The sequence below is a fragment of the Oryzias latipes genome, chromosome 11, assembly GCF_002234675.1.
Source record: "Oryzias latipes chromosome 11, ASM223467v1".
Classification (NCBI taxonomy): Eukaryota; Metazoa; Chordata; class Actinopteri; order Beloniformes; family Adrianichthyidae; genus Oryzias; species Oryzias latipes.
This window is the reverse complement of record NC_019869.2, coordinates 1,102,653-1,121,757: the sequence shown is the minus strand read 5'-3', so window position 1 is coordinate 1,121,757 and position 19,105 is coordinate 1,102,653. Positions and strand designations below refer to the sequence as shown.

At 45.4% G+C, this 19,105-nt stretch overlaps 2 protein-coding genes across 4 annotated transcripts in view; one reads left to right on the top strand and one right to left on the bottom strand.

Moving 5' to 3' along the window:
• LOC105354996 (CD209 antigen-like protein E) overlaps window positions 1-19,105 on the bottom strand; it is a 686,243-nt gene that overhangs the window by 252,057 nt on the left and 415,081 nt on the right. The window lies entirely within an intron of this gene.
• dpm3 (dolichyl-phosphate mannosyltransferase subunit 3) lies at window positions 11,310-12,289 on the top strand. 2 transcript variants are annotated; one of them, XM_004073698.4, is made up of 2 exons: window positions 11,310-11,398; window positions 11,552-12,289. In XM_004073698.4, the coding sequence occupies exon 2, from the start codon at window positions 11,601-11,603 to the stop codon at window positions 11,877-11,879; it is 279 nt and encodes a 92-aa protein (XP_004073746.1). In that variant the 5' UTR covers window positions 11,310-11,398; window positions 11,552-11,600; the 3' UTR covers window positions 11,880-12,289. The 2 variants fall into 2 exon arrangements, with proteins under 2 accessions (XP_004073746.1, XP_004073745.1); XM_004073697.4 differs by having other exon boundaries at window positions 11,329-11,398; window positions 11,501-12,289.

Below are 19,105 nucleotides of genomic sequence, written 5' to 3'. Positions count from 1 at the left end.
CCCCGCCTCGGCGCAGGACGCAGCCTCCCTTCCCAAAATGAGAAAAGGATTAAAAAAATACTGGAGGTTTAGCTGTGGAGGAGTGGAATGCACTGTAAAGCATGAATCCTGTACCACAGAACCCCCCCCCCCCCCCTCCACCCCACCCCCCACCCCCACATGCTGCTGCAGCCCAAATCTGTAACAGATTGGGTTTAGTCTGACTGGAGGTATGCAGCCACAACATGCACGGGTCCCCGTAATCCCTCTGCTGAGCATTAGGCTCTCAGCATGGGCTTCCTCATGCAGAATCACCATCATCATCATCATTTATGCCGTTCCACATGAAGGGAGGGGGGATCTGATGGGGGTGGGGGGGCACAGACGGACCACTCTGATGGAATCTGTCTTCAGCAACCACGCGTTTGGATCATCGATCATGGCCGGATGTGATGGAGGCCGGCGGTTCGATCCCGCTGGTCTGCCGGACCCGCACAGCCACCAAACGTCCCGGTTTGGAAATGAAATTTCCAGCTTCAATGAGGATAAATCTTCACGTCCAGATCTCCACAGGTGCCGATGGACTGACGTACGGCGTCTCGTCTCCATCTGGGACGCCCCGTTTGCTGCCATCAACGAGTCCCCGTCGCATCCTTCAGTCCGCAGACCGAGTCTGCGATGCTTTAAACTCAATCATCTTCTCTTGACGTTCCTCATCACCGCTGAAACATTTATGCGCCGTCCAGCCGCCCATAAGCCGAACGCCATCAATAACAGACATTTTCCTGCTTTTACTACACTGATAATCTGGATCCAGGTGGAAATGGAAAAAAATCAATCAGCTAAATGTTGGCTAAGAGGATTTGTGGGGCTCAGTGGGGCCGTCTACCCCCCCTGGAACAAATGAGGGGTGACAGTAATGCTGCACGGCCATATGGCTGCAGGCCGGAGCCTGAGCTGTGCAGCCGCTCTGGGCTAATTCAATGTAAAGTTCAGACGAGCTCAGCGCTCATCTGCTGCTCTGGAAATGTGTGTCTGCAGCATAAACGTGTCTGATTGGCTGCAGATGGTAGGATTGGACGGACGGACGGAGGCTTTCTGGTGAACCTGAACACAGAAACGACCCCTGATGACCAGCAGTGGAGCATTTTCTATGTGACTAAGAAATGCATCACTTTATCAACAACATAAAGAAGGTTGTTGTTCAGTTACCATTTTCATTCTTTGTCATGCTTCAGGATGTTGGGTATGGAGCTCAGCAGGGTTGAGGGCAGTTTATTGACAGTATTGCCCCCATACTCGCCCCCCCACCCCACCATGATGATGACGAGGATCCTGATGCATAGAAGATGTCTGAAGATGACTCATTCAAACCCAAAAACCAAAGTTAGAGTTTGATTTTGGAATCCATAGGCCATCAATTTGACTTGACATTTATAATGGCCTTTAACTTTGTGGAAATATCTGTATTTATTTTTTTAGTCATATAAATAAAATCAAACATTTTATGACTTTTAAATTTGCAGAAATGTTGATCTCCGTCTAGATTCATTGTTGCATCTTTCTACCTGATTTTTTAAAATGTTTTTGTTGTTCTTCTAATCAACTTTGTACCAAAGTTTCTTCTCCGCTGGATTATTTTAGCTTTTGATGATTTAATGATATTTTTCAGTTCTGGGACCAGAAACTTTTCTTTTCCACCAATTTCCTGTTTCTTTTTTAAACGCACCGTCCTGCATGACTGAAGCACAAACCGCCTTTTCTGGTGGTGGATGGTTGTCTTTAACCTTTAAAGAGGTTTTGTACGTCGTTGTCGTTCTTTGGGTGACCGTCCGTCATCCATCCTTCCTCATCCAAACCTTTCTGAAACATTTCTGGAATGTTGCTCAACGTAAAGAGTTTTTTAAAATCAGATTTAGACGGGGGGAGCGACAGGCGTGTAGAGGCCAGTCAGCTGGTCATGGGGGGGTAAAAAGGTGGCAATGAGGTCTATGGGGTGGGGGCAGGTAGATCACGGCTTTAATTTCATTTTTCTGTGAAGAACTCTGTGTTGTATGACGTCTTTTATGAATAAAGTTGGATTTCATGTGGATTTTCCAGCGTTTTCTTTCAAACTGTATAAACTCGGGTTCCGACACAGACCCGGTCCAAACCTGGCATGGTTTCTGACTGACCCATCTGTGCTCAGATGAAATTCACTGTGACCCCCCCCCCCCCCGTCAGCGCCCGTCTCCCCGTCACATCCCCGTTTGCTTCAGAGATCAAAAAAATGTCTGCTTCTAACATGACGATCGATTCCGGGCTGGACGTTACCCAACCAAGATCTCTAAACTTGAGACCCCTTCAGAATCCAAACAGGGTTAAACCCCTGAAACGTCAGATTGTCCCGTTTAACGGTTGAAAGGACAGCTGGTTGGAGTAAAATCAGCCGTTGAGTGACGGATCTCCAAATATTCCAGCTGCCTTTTTCTGTCTCGTCCTAAAAACGTTACAATCAACTTCAGAGACGGTGAAAAGTGTTTTCCACCCAGGACTGTAGAGAGCAGTAATCAGAGGTTATCCTCCTGCTGCATCGCTGCAGCTGAAACGCCTGAAGTCTTCATCACTCTTCATCACTCTGAGCTGTTAAAGTGTTTTTTCTGATTCATAACTGCACTTTGGTTCAGGTTCTGCCATCCCAGAATCCACCTGCGTGCGTTCAAACTGATCCTTTTATGAGCTCCCGAAGGCCCAACGCACAACCAGCTGACTGCAGATATTTATGGCGTCGCTGTTATGTTTAGTTCATGGTTTTTTTTGTCTCCATCTGGAAGGTTGTGCTTTATGGCGGCTGAGGTGATTTACAATCACGGCCTTTGGAGGGAAGCACTTTTCTGGAGACCAGCTGGATTTCTCTCTGTAACAAGACTTTAGCTTCGCCGGGAAACAAGGCAGAGCTGAGTGTCTTCAGGGGTTTGGAAACGTCCTCATGCATGACAGCCTGGGGTGATTCCGTTTGGAAGACAACCCTAAAACCTGCAGACGCACCTACAGCTTCAGACCCACGTCTATGGAGGAGCTGATCGGTCTGGAGGTTACCGTTTCCACTAAAGCATTTTGGCGAGGCTAACGGCGCTGTTTCCTGTCAGAGATCATGTGAGCAGGTGTTGCATGAACGCCGTGACGCTGGAAGGGTCTTCATGCACGCGGTGCCACATCCACTCAGCGTGATCCGTCAGTGGAGACGCGGCACACGGGGAGCGGTCTTCCACCGTGGTCATTTGTGCTGACTCGGACCGCCGGATCCCTCATAGAGTTACCATTCCACGTCTCCTGAAAGGCGAAAGGCGAGTCAGACCGGCATGTCGGCGAGGGATCTGTTAACCACACGTTTCCTGGACAGGTCTGACAAGACCAGCTGTGCACACATGCCGGCCTGCAACAGACGTGTGCTCTGGTGAAGACGGGATGACGAAGGGCAGCAGAGGAAAGAAAGAGGGGACGACCGACTCACACATGAACCGGAGGACGGGGACTCATGGGGGACTTTCTAGATCTACATGCCCACCCAGGACCCTCTCAATCTGTCTTCACTGTCCAGATGCTCCCCCAGAGAGCAGCCAGCCGGGGTGAAAGGTGAGCAGGTGCCTGAAGGGCAGCAAAGGGGGGGCTGGTGGTCAGATTTCCATGAGGTCAAGCCGTCCAAACAGACAGCAGCAAGGACCGTGAATCTGACCTAACCGGCATTATTTATGAGTCCTGACAGACAGCCGCGGCTGCCTGCAGGGTATCCACAATCAGCTTTCACCGCATTACCCACCACCCATTGCAAAATCCATAATCCTGCAATCCTTGACTTTAAGCATCAACATAAATGCACTGGCAGTCGCACATAATGGCTTCTCCAAAACAGACATGTAATTTAAAAAAATGAGGCTGCGCCTCTTAAACGTCCATAATACAGAGCAGATCAGCCACGGCATTAGGGCTGCCAGAGGGCCCCCCCCGATGGTTCATGCCAGGACACAGAACGGCGGGGGGGGGTCTGCCAGGCCGTTGGTGTTCCACCGGGGGTTCTGGATTTTTAGAGTGACGGTTTTTCACAGATCCGATCGCAGGTTTGTGTCCGATGAGACTGAAAGCTTCGGGTTTGACTTTGTTCTTCGGCCCAGCTGAGCGGTTTCTGACGGGCCCGCTGGAGTCCAACTGTGGGGGGGGGTCTGCTACCACATGTGACTTGCCTGCAGAAACCGTTAGGTTGGTGGGAAATGTCAAAGCATCCATGTGTGACGGAGGACTCCATCCAGACTGAATGCGGTTCTGATGCGGGTCTGCTTTAGACTTCAGATCCTGACCGGATCTTTAAATGACTTTGAACAAACTGAATCTACAAAAGCAAAACAAAAAAAACTTGTGTCCATTCACACCGGAGAACCGGACGGCACTTTGCTGCAACATCAAGCTGAATCTCTGGACGGTCAGCCAAGCAGAGGAGAACCACGAGCGGAGGTCCAACCATGTCCCAAAGATGCATCAACGAAGCACAACATCTAGAGATGCATAGACCCAATCCATATTCATTGCTGACCCCTCTGGCTCCTCGCATTTGAAGCTGTACTGGTGTTTTTTTAAGGAGGGCCACAGTGACTGGGTGCTGGGTATCCCTTCACCGGTAGGGGGATCTTGAGCCGCGATTATCAAACCAATGTTGTTATGTATATTTTGAGCGCGCTGGCGTAGATGACCGCCAATTATTGTTGACGCCATCAAGCAGAACAAACATTCACATTTGGAGACAGCATTTTGGACGACTCTCTCTTGAAGGGATAAATGTAGGGGTTGGGAGACGCTGTAGAGGTGAGGAAGGAACTTGGATCCGGCATCAGACTCTCGGGCATGAAACAAGACGAGGAAAAATGTCTATAAGGACTCATCCATCCAGGTTGATTCCATACTCTATGAAAGACGAGGAAAAGGTTCTTTGAGTGAAGCTTTGGTACAATTTTATCGAGGAAGCTCTACGTCACTTCCAGGTACGCTGGGTGACATCACTCTACACACCATCAACCAGGCCTTCAGGTTGGACCAATGTCTTAATGTTTGCCTGTAAATTCATGAACGGTTGTCTCCTCCATCCAAGTGTTTCACATAGAGCGATGTAAAAAGTGGCAAGCAGAAAAAATACACCCAAAAGGCGTAGGGTCGCAACATTCTGTAACACAAATGAAACCCGACTTCCATTCCTGACATCTCTCCTTATTAAAGTACAGTCAGGCTAACCACCTGTGGCTGCTCATCAGGATCCACAGGTGAATGGGCGGAGCCACAGCCAGCCTAGAAACCCAAAGGCATCAGTCATCTACCTGATGGCGCACAGACGTGGGCGGACGTCCTGACTGCAGCAAACGGGCCTTTTTCCTCACATTCAGTTTCTATTGAACTCTGGATTTGGTAAAAATCGTTGTAGTCTAGATATTTAGCCCCCCGCCCCCCGCGGTGCGAGCTGCGCTGACCCACATTAATGCATTTATAATCAATAGCTATCCGCCCTCGTCTGCAGACTCACATATTAAAAGGAAATTGCGCCGTCCAATTTAAAAATGGCTACAGGGAACTTCCATGAGCGCGGGCCAATTAGTTCCAGTGACGATAACGGTAATGCTGAAGGACATCGTCTGTCAGGAGGAGAGACCACAGAGAAGATGGAGGGAGGGGGTCGTCATGAAGCAGATGAGGGGCTGTTAATGGCTTTTTGCACCGACTAAGAGCATTTGCTCAGACGTGCACATTTTGTTTGGGTTTTGGGGGCAAAATAAACCATGAAGATAATGAGGACTGACACGTTCTGAAGGTCAGAAAACAAAGCATCGGTGGACCATGTGATCTGTGGGGAGTAGTGGAGGAGGAGGAGGAGGAGGATGGTCCTCAGTGGTTCCTGTGCTGAAGCTGAAACAGGTGCGTCTCCTTACTGGGGGGCACAGAGTGCCACAAGTGCTGCTCTCATGCGGTCGCGGCTCGTCACGCTTGACCGCGCCCTGACCCGGCACGCCACTGAAGTAGCCTAAGACTTTGTTAAGTAGATCCTGAGTAACGCCCGCGTCCCACAGCGATTACGGACTCTGGCTGTCCTCGAACGGCCTTCGCTCAGAGGTTCATCTGTGATTGTGGAGCCAAACCCTCACAGGTTCTCCACAGGTGTGTGATCGTGCACCAAAGGTGGAGGATCCACACGTTAGCAACTATTTATGTCACTGAACTTCCCTCACGTCTACAACGTGTGGGTCAGAGATCTGGGTTCACGTCCCAAAGCATCTGTGCATTCCTCCAACAACAAAGACCGTCAGTCATGGACGCCGTCTCTCCACTTGGGGTCACTTTGCGCGTTCCTGCTGTTCTCTGGGAACGTTTGTTCCACCCAAACCTCCGAGTCTCTTTTGGATTTAGGAATTTGTCAGGGCGCATTTCTCTCTGTGTGGTCCAGAGATTTATTGGTGACCGGTCCGGGATGCACCCAGCTTTTGCACCATAACAGCTGGGATAAGCTCCGCCCACACAAGAACAGGACAAAGGTCAAATGGAAAATAAATGCGTTTTTCCATTTCAATCCCCAGGAGGACAAAAAGGCAAAAGTGTTTCACTCCTGAATCCTACGGACATTTAAGGATGTGTTTCTGATGAGTTGACGATTAAATCGACTTCAGATTCATCTTTTTACTTCTTGCTGTTCAAATCCCAAAATGATTTGAACCGAGGCTGAACTTCAGTGGAACTGATTTGCTGTTTTTTTTATCAGAGAAAATCAATTCAAGGGTCAAAAGCTCTAACAGGAACTGTTCTTGAATAGTTTGATCTTTGTTTATTGTCAGGTGCAGGACTCTCCGCTTAGTGGCAGAAAAACCTTCAATACAAAAACTGAAACACGACCAAAAACTACAGCAGCCAGAAAAAGGGTCTCCAGAACGGAGCAGGTGACCCGACCAGGACAAACTGAAGAGCAGACACTTCAGTGGACTGAGGGTGATCGACAGGAATGGAAACAGCTGTGGACGATCCACAGGAATCAGGAGTGACCGACAGGGAAACACCTCAAAGCCAAGAACACAGAATCCTCACATTTACAGTCCTCAGAAAGGCTTTCATACTGTTTATTAAAGCTTTTGGGCATTTTTTCTTTATGCAACATCTTAAGTTTATCATTCAAATTGAACTGTTTCCTATTATAGACAATTTCATTTTAATTTCATCTAATGTTCCTTTGATATTTTGTCTTCCAGTGTTAATATGTCTGCAAAAAGCCACTTTCTTAAAGACCAGCTCCGATGAAAACAGGGTTTTTGGTGTTTTTAACATGTTCTGATGATGGAGGACATGCAGAAAGCAAATTCTGCTCAAACGGCTGGATAGCTCCAGTATGGGGGGGTTAGCGGGACAGACTGTAAACACAGAGCTCGCAGCAACAGCTAGAAGGGAAATGCTCCGCACCACAACTCAGAGCTGAATTTCTGATGATCTCCTGCCGCTCTGCAGAAACTATGTCCTAGAAAACAACACAGAATTTTAGATTTGGGCTAAAAACGGTAAAATCCCAACTAAAAGATCACTGGAAATGTGTTGAAAATGGATCAGAAGATGATCTGAGTGGGACTTTAATTCTGTTTCTTGTAAATGACAGAATAATTCAGTTCCACTAATGCTTTAGGTTATTCTAAAGCTTCACTCCAAACTGAAGCTGAGAAAATTCAGCAACATTCTTAGGGTTAAAACATTTAAAACATCCCCTTTAGAACCCGTCTAGAACCTGAAAACAGTCAGACCGACTCAGTCTCCTCTGCTTTTCTGGACTCATCTAAAGTCTTTTTCTAGAGAAAACTACGGTGGCCCGTAAGTACAAATCATTCAACAAATTACTCGATAAAAAAACATTTTAAGATCACAACGATAATAAAAAATCAACAAAACAAAATGTTAAACAGAAGCATGACAATTTAGAAGACAAAAAAAATGTAAAAAAAATAAAAAACATTTCAGAAAAAAAATTAATTTCCATAAAACCAAATGAAATGTTTGAAAACAAAACACAATGAAAAACTGGAAAAGGTGGGTACTGAGGGACACCGTTTGTCCATCAGTTACACTCAACATGATTTGGCTTGAAGTGACACATCATCCAGTCAGTTTTCTAAAAATGTTTTTTTTTTTTTTTTTTTTTAATTGTCATTGTGATCTTTAAAATGTTTTTGTGCGTCGAGTGTTTTGATGATGGGATTAGGACTTCAGGGCCACCGTAGAAAACCACCACCAGCTTCAGTCTGCAGCTCCGGAAACAGAGAGTTCCTGTTTTTCAGCCCACAGCTCCATTGTTTTCCCGATCAGCTCTCTGACGGTTCTCACCCTCTCTGTCTGGGATGTTGCTCAACTTTGTATTTATTCAGATCTCAAACTGTATTTGTGTCTGAAGTTGCCCGTTCTCCTATCATGACCTTTCACTTTACTAATATTGACAAAGTGTGAGAGATAAGGTCAGCAGGCGTCTTCAACACTCTTCCTGTTTTGTCCGTGACTCTTATCTTTTCTCCATGCCTGGACTCACACTGTGACAGCTAGACCACGTTTACGAGGATCTACTTTTTCTGTCTGCACCCCGCCGCCTCCACGTTCTGTTTCTCTGTGTTTACGCTGTGGCTGCGCATGTGGAGGTGTTGGGTGGACTGAAGAAAGGTCTGGATCAGAGACAGCTGGATCTGAGGCCCGGCTCAGGTCCTCCTTTGTTCGGTCCGGACCTGCAATTGGCCCGTTTTCAGCCGCTTCTCTGTCCGCTAAACCCTCGCCTCAATCCCGCTCCTCTCAGCTTTCTCTCTTTTGTTGTGTCCACCATAACAGGCTTGGACACACAAACTCACCCACACACACCCACACACACACACCACCTCTCTGCTTTGACTTGTTTCATCATAAATTACCCCCCCCCTCCCATCTCCCGGTGTCTTTATTTTCCGCCTGTTCCTCCTGTTTGCTTCTTTGAGTCTCAAAGAGTTTTTCTCATCTTCCGTTTCACCCCCCAAGCGCTCAGGCTGTGGTGCAGTGTCTGGCCGGTTACCGGATCGCTGGAACAGAATGGAGGCTGGCGTCGGGAAAAGCTGTGGTCATCCAGGTTAAAGTCTCCAGGTTCCCACTGAGCATCTCCTGATGGTGGAGAAATGCCGGAGCGCCTTCACCTTCAGAGACATTCGGGAGCCTCACTTTAACTGGGTGGTTGTGGTGGCGCCCTTTATGAATATGAGTGAGGGGCGGGGGGGGGGGGGGGGGGGGGGGCGCTGGTATGGACAGGTCCCAAAATATTGATTCCACACTAATATATCAGGCCAGATTAGCATTTTGTTAATTTCTCAGTTTTATGTGAGGGGTCAGGATGTGGTCATTGACTGTAAATGAGAACTGGACTGAGTGACTCCTCCCCCCTTGTGCTCCAAACAGGATGTGGCTCCAAGAAGCCAAAATCCCATAGACTTCTACAGAGAAATAAACAGCTGTTACTCAGTCATTCTATTGGTCAGAACAACCATTCTGGATCTGAAACCTTTAATATCTTCTTTTCTGTGTTTCTATGGATTTAAGTTACACACTGACCAATCAGATGCCTAAATAATCTTGCCACGTCCAACTTTCAAAATGTTTGACAGTAACCCGCTATCAAGTGGTGTAGCCTTCCAACAAGCTCACTCCTGATTGGAGAGAGTGGTTACCATAGAAACGATGACTTAGACTGACATGAACCAATCGCTGCTTGCTGACGACGTCTGGCTCCAACATGGCGGTGTCCATATAACGAAAAAATGGCAACAGAATTGACTTAATTTAGTTTTGGGTTTGAATGGAGGAACCTGTTGGTGATCCATCCATCCATCCATAAATTTTTTTTTTTTTTTTTTTTTTTTTCATCCATCCATAAATACATCCACCCATAATCAGTTCTTGTATAAGAAATTCTGGTGACTGATCAGATCTTCAAGCTGTATTTATTGTATCTATTTGTGTTTTTTGGTGGCAGTTTGAAAAATGTCAAAGAAGAAGCAGATGAGTGAAAAAAACATGTAAATACTATGTATTAAAACACAACTGATAATTTCAGCAGATGTTGTTTTAAAGGCTTCATCACAAATAGGAGCACCCCCCCCGCCGTGTCACCGTCTCCTTTGACAGAAGCAAAAGGCTCCAGCGCCGCTTCCACCATAATTCCCAGTATCAGCAGCAGTGCACTCAAACCTAAACACCCCTGTCCTAAGAATAGCTCCCCATTTGTCCAGAAGAATGATGTTTATTTCTCTTTGTGTTTTGTTTGCATGAAGGATCTTTCCATCTCCTCCCTTTTCTCATGCCGGTCCAGAGAGATGCAAAGCGTCTGCACCTGCTGAGTTAGCAGCCTAACTGAACCCGCGCTGCACAACGCTGATGGAGTTATGGGAATTAAACACACATGAACCTGGCCTGGCCTCTGCTTAAACTGTTGGTGCATTCTTTGCTTAGGAAAAAACAACATTAGCATTCATGGTAGCTTTTAGTGGTGCTAATGATGTGTAATTTTCCAAATGGCTTTAATTTAGGACGATGAGGATGAAAAAGAGTTCAGGACTAATGTGGGGTGAAAGCTTGACAGGAAGCATCATTAAAGACTCGGTGGAAACAAATGATATTCTTGCTCACAGCTAAGTGAGAACTGCTGCTGTGAACAGACGCAACGCGTGAAAAACAACAGAGATGTTAATAGGTAAATGAACACATTTGAGGGTTTAACCAGAGAGCCCAACAAGAATTTCTTTATTTCGGGGAGCAGCCATTAAAATTACATAAAAATGTTAAACATTAAGAATAAAGAAAAAATAGAAAGGAAAATATAAAATAATTTTAAAAAGTTACATTTTTAAATAAAAAAATAGAAATGTATGATATTGTTACCGTTTTTTAAATTGAAAAACTTATCAAAAACGTTACTAAATGTGTCCCCATGAGTTCTCTGGGAGCCAAAAATATGATGGATGTTTGTTTACGAAAAGACAAATAACGGATAAGAATTGAAATCAACTAATGTTATATTTGTTAAAAAACGAAAAAAGGGCTTACATAAACATTGAACTGTAGAAAAGAAATCATTTATTATACTGCTAGGACAAACAGTAAATATAAAACAGATTTAAATAATATGTTGTAAGACTCTTTATATTTTCACATAAATACATATAATGTTAATAAATATTCCTATAATTTTTTTCGTATAAAGTGGGTTTTTTGTAAAAAAAAAAACATGTAAAAGTTCGTTTTTTCCCTTGACGAATAGTAAACGCTGTGCTGAGAGCTGAGAAAAACGATTTGAACTGCGTTTCCCACAATGCTTCAGGGATCTTACGTCATTAATCCGCGCAGAGCTGAGCTGGCGTTAAGGAAGGTAAACACGGCGGTTTCCTCTGCTTAAAACGCGATTTTAACGCCTTAAATTGCCTCTTCTAATCTTGTTTTCGTGTTTTTTTCGCGGCTGTGTTCATGCTAGGCTGTTTGGTGGCCTTTAAACACGATAAAGTCGCGGGTTTCCCTCCCGCAGGTGGTCGGAAGGCGCCGCGGCGGGACTCCTCACTCTGTCACTCACTACCATGACCAAACTGATGCAGTGGCTGTTCGGGGCGTCGCTGCTGGGGGGCCTGTGGGCCCTGGTCAGCTTCGACCTGCTGGACTTGAACCTCCCGCACACGTACCGGGAGGTGGCCTGGCCCATGCCCCTCTACCTGCTGGTGTCGTTCGGCTGCTTCTCTCTGGCCACCGTGGGATACCGGGTCGCCACCTTCAACGACTGTGACGCAGCAGCGAAGGAGCTGCAGGAGCAGATCAGGGAGGCGAGGGAGGACCTGAGGAGGAGGGGGCTGAAGATGTAGGACCTGATCAAGACCGCAGTGCTCCCGGTTCCGGTGCCGGGTGGAGGGTCCGGGCGGCCATGATGAAGGCTGTTTAGTCACGTGATTGAACTCCATGCCAGATTAACATCTGGATTATTTTTTACAACTGGAAGGGTTTCTGTCGATTGAACATTGATGGTGATGTTCCTTAGTTATTTTTTTTTCTTTTTAGCTCTTCATAAAACAGCCAAAATGCTGTTCTCTTTCTTTTCTAATCCTTAACCAGAAATGCCTCCAAAGGTCAGGCTGTGGATAATCCATCACACATCAGCGTCTTCTTCACTCTGCATTAACAGATCACTGTGTCTCAGTGCATTTGTTGCAGCAGAAGACCTGATGTCAGGAGGTTTTTCTTGAAAATTAAAGGAGGATCTATTTTGTAAATGTCATCTGTTGTTTGTGTGATGAACAGGCGTTCCTGATACTAGTGGACATCCCTACAGTGTAGAAGCCTGGTGTGAAATGTCGTAGCGGTGTAAATCTGGTGAATCTCTTTCTCTCTCAGCTCCATTCCGATATACGAAAGCCTTGGCGTCGCAGAACTCCAGTCAGGCACAAACTGCAATTATTCATTTGACCTCCGTGATCAATTGTCAAACAGTTGGTCTAAGAAAAACTATATATAACTGCGTTTCCCACAATGCTTCAGGGCTCCCACGTCATTAATCCACACAGTGCTATCAAACGGTTGGTTTTGGAAAGGACGCCATCCAAACCCGAGTCCCTGATGGATCAAAGTTCAACTGGTTTAACTTTGAATCTGTGCTCAGTAGACGTACATTTAGCCTGAAGACTGACTAAAAAACGTGCGTAGTTACGCGTGAAATCAAAAGTTTGAACGCTGAAGCCAGAAATGTGCATTTGTGCGCGTTTACATCGACTTTTCATTGGAAACTGTGTAGTTCTGGTGCGAACGCATCACGACAGTCAGGATGTGCTCAAGGAGCGCAGACTCATGTGAACATTAACGAGCTCGTTAACGAGGTTGAAAAACGTGCAAAAATCTGCGTGACACGCCTGCGTCTCAAATACGCCCCCCTAACTCACCCTTATGCGTTGGAGAAGCGTTCACCACGACCTCTCGCCGCATCAGAAAAAACATTTTCCGTCTACGATTCACTGAGTGTCTACGACCTTCATTTTCACCTGGGTCACCTGCGCGGCGGACAGGTTTGAGCATTTTTCACCCGCAGACAGCTGGAACTAATATATCATTTCTACGCTGATGATAAGGTTATCTTCAGTTTAGCTACATCTTCCCAGATTATCACCTGAAGGATTCTGGGTACATAACAAATACACACAACTGGCTTGATCCGCAGGATGCTTTCGCGCCGGCGTGAACAAATAATCCCCAAAATCAAAAACAGAAGCTAAATCCGCCACAGAGGTTTGCGATGACGCCGTTTTCACGGTAACCCGCTGTGTCAAAGCGAAAGCCAGCCGGCTTCATTAAGGAACTTCAAACGCTCATAACGTCTGAACAAATGCAGAAGCATTGGCAGTTCTCTGTGCTGTTTGGCCTCAGCCCCAGCATGCATTGCGGTATCTCCCACATAAATCTAGCAAGCTGCTGCAAGCACAGAACGGACAATTGGTTGCTGGTTACAAAACCAAAGAGAGAAAGCTGGCAGTGAGGCGAATGTTTTTTCTATGTTGTTTTCACTCATTACCAGATGTGAAACACTTGAATCGGATTTTTCTGCAGACTTTCTGAAAGCTGAATCTTTCATATTCTGTGGACTAAAAAGACAGTTTATGATACAGTTTGAGCATTTTCCTTTAAATCCAAACAAAAACAAAAATGTCTGAAAGGTTGTCTCATTTCTAAAGCTGCAGTGAATGATTTACTGATGAAAACCTGATAGGAGGAGCAGAACGGTGACCTCACAACAGAAGGAAGGTTTGTTTCTTTCAGCCGTTCCACCTGGAAGTTGGAGGTTTGTTTCTTCTCTCGTCACCTCCGTGAACATTCTGCTGCTTTGTCGCCTTCCTCATTCAGCTTCACTTCAGCGTAGCAGCAACAACAGACCTTCAGTTCTTCCTTCTGCACCACCCGGGTTACAGGACAGAATACGATCCAATCAGGACCGTTTGTGTTGAGGCTTTAACTCGTGCACCAAAATAACAAAAAGTAAGGATTGAGGCAACAGGATGCATCCTTTAAAAAAGAAGCAAAGCTGTTTTTGGAGGCGGACCATCGAGCGTCACTGCAGGAGGAAGTTCAGCCGAGATGCTGGAGATACGAAGGTTTTCCATCACTTTCTCATCAAAATGATGTTCAGAGCAGAAACTGAAACGTGACATGAAGAAAAGAAGGGTTCAAGAAACAAACATCTGCAAATTCTCTTTGGTTTTTAAGCAGGATGTGAACATTGAGAGTATTTTTATTCATTTCTTTGATGCAACATTTTCTACAAAGACTGAAGTTGATAAAAGGAGAAGAACTTTGCTTTTTGGAAAATTAATTAAAAATGATCGTTAAAGTAGGACAAGGGCAACGCATCAACTGATAAATCATTCAATTGAAAAAAATAAATATTTTACATTTTTCAAGTTGAATGAAAACAGATTTTAAAAATAAAAAGCTTCCTGAAAAAATGCTTTGAGACCAAAATGGAGAGATGGGGAATCCATTATAATCAGTTAAAGGTTCATTTGTTTGAGTCATTTGAGTCTTTAAAAACTACTAAAAGTTTTTTAAAAATCCCATAATATCACAACAAATGGACGTTTCTAAGTTGTATTTTCATATCTGAAATCTACTGTAGGATTTTTTTCCATGAAAATATTGAAAAATTGCTTCATTTAAAACCCTTTACAAGTCAAAATCTGCTGTAAAGACGCGCTGGTTTTAAAGAAAATGATTTCCCCTCCTGATGTCAGAGGCGGGAAGCAAACCTGACAGTACGAAGAAAAACGAGGCGTTTGGATGGAAGCAGCTTTACATCCGCTCTGACACCCTGAAGGCTTTGAAAAACACGCTGAGAGCTTGGTCGGTGCTGCAGGGAGGGTGTCCGTGTCCACGGGCTGGAAAAATGAAGGGTTCGGCCGTCCTGCACTGAAAACAAAAAACCTTCCCTCCTCCCACAAGGTTCACAGCAAAACCTCAAACCAAAATGAACAGACAGAGTCTGAGACGGCTGAAAGACGGGCAAATTGTAGATTTCTGACAGAAAGGTGGTGAAAAGTAACATGAAAACGACTGACACGGCTGGGATGAGCCAAAGATTCAGGGGAAAGAGGGTGAGAAACAGGAAACTGGAACCCGTGACCCAGCCGTGAGTTTCAACAGAACCACACCCAACCGCCAGCCCCCCCGACGGGCCCAGATGTTTCATCTAACTCTGCATCACCAGCAGTTTCTCCCCTCTGGCCTCACCTGATGTCCCCCCTTTGCATGCTGGGAGAGGGAGTGGATTCACACAAGTATCACTGCATTGCATGATGGGAAAAATCCCTCTCGGGGTCATCCCAAAGTTCCCGCTCTGCTCAGCAGCAGCTGCTTTGATACGTTCTTGACACTAGGTTCCTGTTCAGGCAGCATGGCGGCTCCTAAACGCTCCAAATAGCTCCAATAACAGCAGTTCACCTCCCAGAGGTCCTGGGAGGCCCACGCCGCTGCCTTTAGGAGCAGGAACACGTGTTAGCGGGCGGACAGGGACGGCCCGTCATGTGACGGAGCGGCTGGTCTCACCAGAACCTCTCAGTGTCCGGAGACTTTCATCAGGTAATAACAGCATGCAGGAACCGTTTCTGATTCAGTGGTTTTTATTGTTGCTCCTAATTTAGGAAACTCTAAGAAAATGACGACCTCGTTATTTGATGATGCTAAGGATTAACATTTTTCACTGCAGTAACTCAAATCTCATGAAACTGGGGGCTTTGTGCTGTTATGCACATATATTTGAGCCAAAAAGGAGGTCCAAAAGAACCCAGTGGTACGATCCATTTGCCAGCAGCCTCACAACGCTGAAGTTGGCTTCCTGTTCGTAGTTTCCGATTGGCGAGGGAACCAAAGGAACATTCCACTGCATTTTTCACACTAAGACCACCTAGGACCGGGTCCTGTTCAAAAACCACAGGACCTGGACTGATCCAACCCGGATTAATTCATGATTTAGATAATAAAGAATACAGTAAACACAGTTTCTGATTTGTGAAGCCTTTATCTGATCTCTTCTTCTCTCTTCGGTTGTTCGTATCTCCCTCTTCCTCATTTTCACAAATCAGATGAAGGTTTCATGAATCAGAAACTGTTTTTACTGGATTCTTTCTAAATCATAATTGAATCCTGGTTAGAGCAGACCAGGTCCAGCTGTTTTTCCTGGTCTTAGGTGGTGTCAGTGCAGAAAATGCGATAAAACGATGGCTTCTGAGTGAACACTTGGTAAAGTCCATAAGGGTGACACCTGAGAGCGTAGAGAGCTGTCCATTCACACAGGTATGGGGGAGCAGATACTCTCCAGGCCTTTCGCACACAACACACACGTGTGATGTTCACTGTTGTGTGCGAGGCTCTCAAGTGTGTAGGAAACCACAGCAAGGCCTTAAAAAAACATCTCTAGAAGCTTCAATACTTCGTTGGGGGCGTTTGCATAAATAAGACGATCTCTGCAACAAGTTTTCTTTTTGCATTAGAAGAGAAAAATAAAAATCAATTTTCAATCTCTTCACCGATTGTTCATCAATTTCCTTTAAGCCAAGTTTTTAATTTCAGCCCCTTGCAGAGTTACAGCTGCAGGACACATCTGCATTAACCTGCTCTTTGTTTTAATTGCTTTAATTTGTACTAAAGATCCAGCTTTAAAAACATTTTCTGAACGATCTTCAAAGCATGTTGTAAAATGAGCTTTAGCAAAAACCACATCATCAGTATAGAAACGATGATTGGCATGAACTCTGTGAGCTCTGAAACCTGACAATTGGATTTAAAATGTAAAAAAAAAAAAAAACAGAAAACACATTTGTGTGAAAACCTGAACCAGAACTGAAAGGAAGACCAGCTTATAGCAAACCGATGTGAAAATATAAAAGTGATTTTAATCTAAGACATGCATCCTGCCTAAAGTTCCACTCTGATCATCTGTTGATCTGTTTTCAAAGCGTTCCCAGAGGACTTTTAATGACACTGCCAAATTCCAAAGACCCACAGGAGTCTAGTCGTCTACAGGTGGATGCATCAGGGAGCTTATGGCCCCGCCCAGCACATCTTCTACATCACAAATACAAACATTTTCCGTCTGCTCCTGATTCACGATTTGGATAAAGAAATACTCAGAGATGCAGTTTTCATCTTCATTTTCTGTATAAATATCCTCCATCATCAGAAAAATGCCACAAATCTTCAAAGATGGGAAACAGTCACCATCCATGTGCTGCAGTTTTTGGATATTTACTGTACAATTTGGCAAAAAAGGAATCTTCAGAAAGTAAAAACGCCCCCGTTTCATGAACAAAATGTCACATTTTCTGTCTTGAAAGAAAAATAATCTTGTGAGACGTTTTTCCAACAGCAGAATAATCTCTGTTTGAGAAAAACACAGTTTTCCTCTTAAGAAGAGAATTCTTCTTGGTAAGACTATTTTTCTGACTATTTTTAAAGAAAATCTGCTGGTGGGGGAAGAAGTTTTGAGGTATTTCTGTTTTTTGCAGTGTAGAATAATCCAGAAAGTGGATCAAAGCCCCTCCTAACATGGTTTCAGTCCAAACTGGGATGAGTGGTTCTCACTCACTGACTGTCCTTTTCTGTGGGCGTCGGTCCTCCTGAACCTCGTCGGTGTTGCTGCTGAGTCAGTGCGCCACATTTATCTCCTCACAGCCCATAACTTTTACTGCAGTGTTTAAGGGGTTCACACTCGCTGTCCACGTTTCCTGGAGCTGCTTTGCTGATCGAGTGCGTAAATAAAAGAGGACGGCTCCCCTTTGAGGAGCTCCCACTGCACAGAGCCTCCTCCGGGCTAATTTATGAGCATGTGTCTGAAAAGGTCGGGGAGCTGTGGAGCGGGGGCGCCGGCTCCACTGCTGTTTGTACTGTCACGGCTGGAGAGCTCCTCTGGGAGGGGGGGTGAGAGCAATGGCTTTGAATGGAAGATAAGGAATGCTAGGAGAAGGTGTGTTCACTGTGAGGGAACCGAAACCCAATTCTAACAGAACCCCAACACGTTTGGTCCTGGTTCCGTTTTCTTTGTGTCACATTAGTCTGCTGGAACCTTCTTCACAGACGGAGGACGCTCTCCTCCGGTTTGGTTTCCTTAAAGTTTTATCTTCATTTCAATGGAAACCAGATTTCTTTGACTCGTGGAAGGAAGCAGGGAAATGAAAGCTCTGCTTCTTTGTCATGAATGTTTACCCCACCAACCCCATAATCCATGAAAAGTCTAACCAAGGGCGACGGATGCGCTGTTGCCGGACGCCGATAAATCGCTCCTCTTCACGGTGCAGGGCTCCTGCAACACATTCAATGGGAGCGTGATAATCCGTTTGCCGCTGCGCTCCTGGGAAGTTATCGGGAAAAGGTCAAGAGCTTCTCTGTGACTGGAGCGGCTCAGTCAAGGAGAAAAGCAAGTGTCACCGCGGCGTTCTGAGAGCTGCAGAGGGCTTTGCCAACGCCGTCTGAAGACTGGGCCCGCCTCAGGGGACTCGGTTGGCTCCAAGCCTCTGCCAGTAAAAGAAAAAAAAGGACCAAAACATGCAGACAAAAATACTTTGGTCCAAAACACTTTTTATCTGACCTCTGACCTCTATTTAAAGAGCCACATGTTCAAATATATTCAAATGCATTTTTGAATTCAAATGCAAAAATACACATCAAAAATGAATTTAAAAAATTGTGATTTTGCTGAATGGTGTCGCCGTCCGTCTCGTCCGGTCTCACAGATTCGGATGATGTTGGACGTCCAAAAATGAAATGTGCAGTTTGGGAAACGAAAAGAGTTTTCAAAAGGGGAGGGGTGGAAAAGTACGACCTGTAAGGATCTGTGGCTGTCCGCTCTCTCTGTCCTCAAGGCAAAAAGGCGTTTTTATTATTCAGTAAGGGAAGATGAAAACATACTAGATACGTCATAAATGGTGTGTTTTTGTCTGCATTGCAGGTGTCATGGCTCCACAAACACTCCAGAACAGAAAGAAAACAGAGACTAAAGTCAAAAACAGGCCTACTGGCGACCTCGGCACACATTATCTGCTACTGAGGGCAGGAATCA

Bases quoted from the DNA above. Each gene is read 5' to 3' on its own strand.
- dpm3 (XM_004073698.4), top strand. From the start codon at position 11,601: ATGACCAAACTGATGCAGTGGCTGTTCGGGGCGTCGCTGCTGGGGGGC.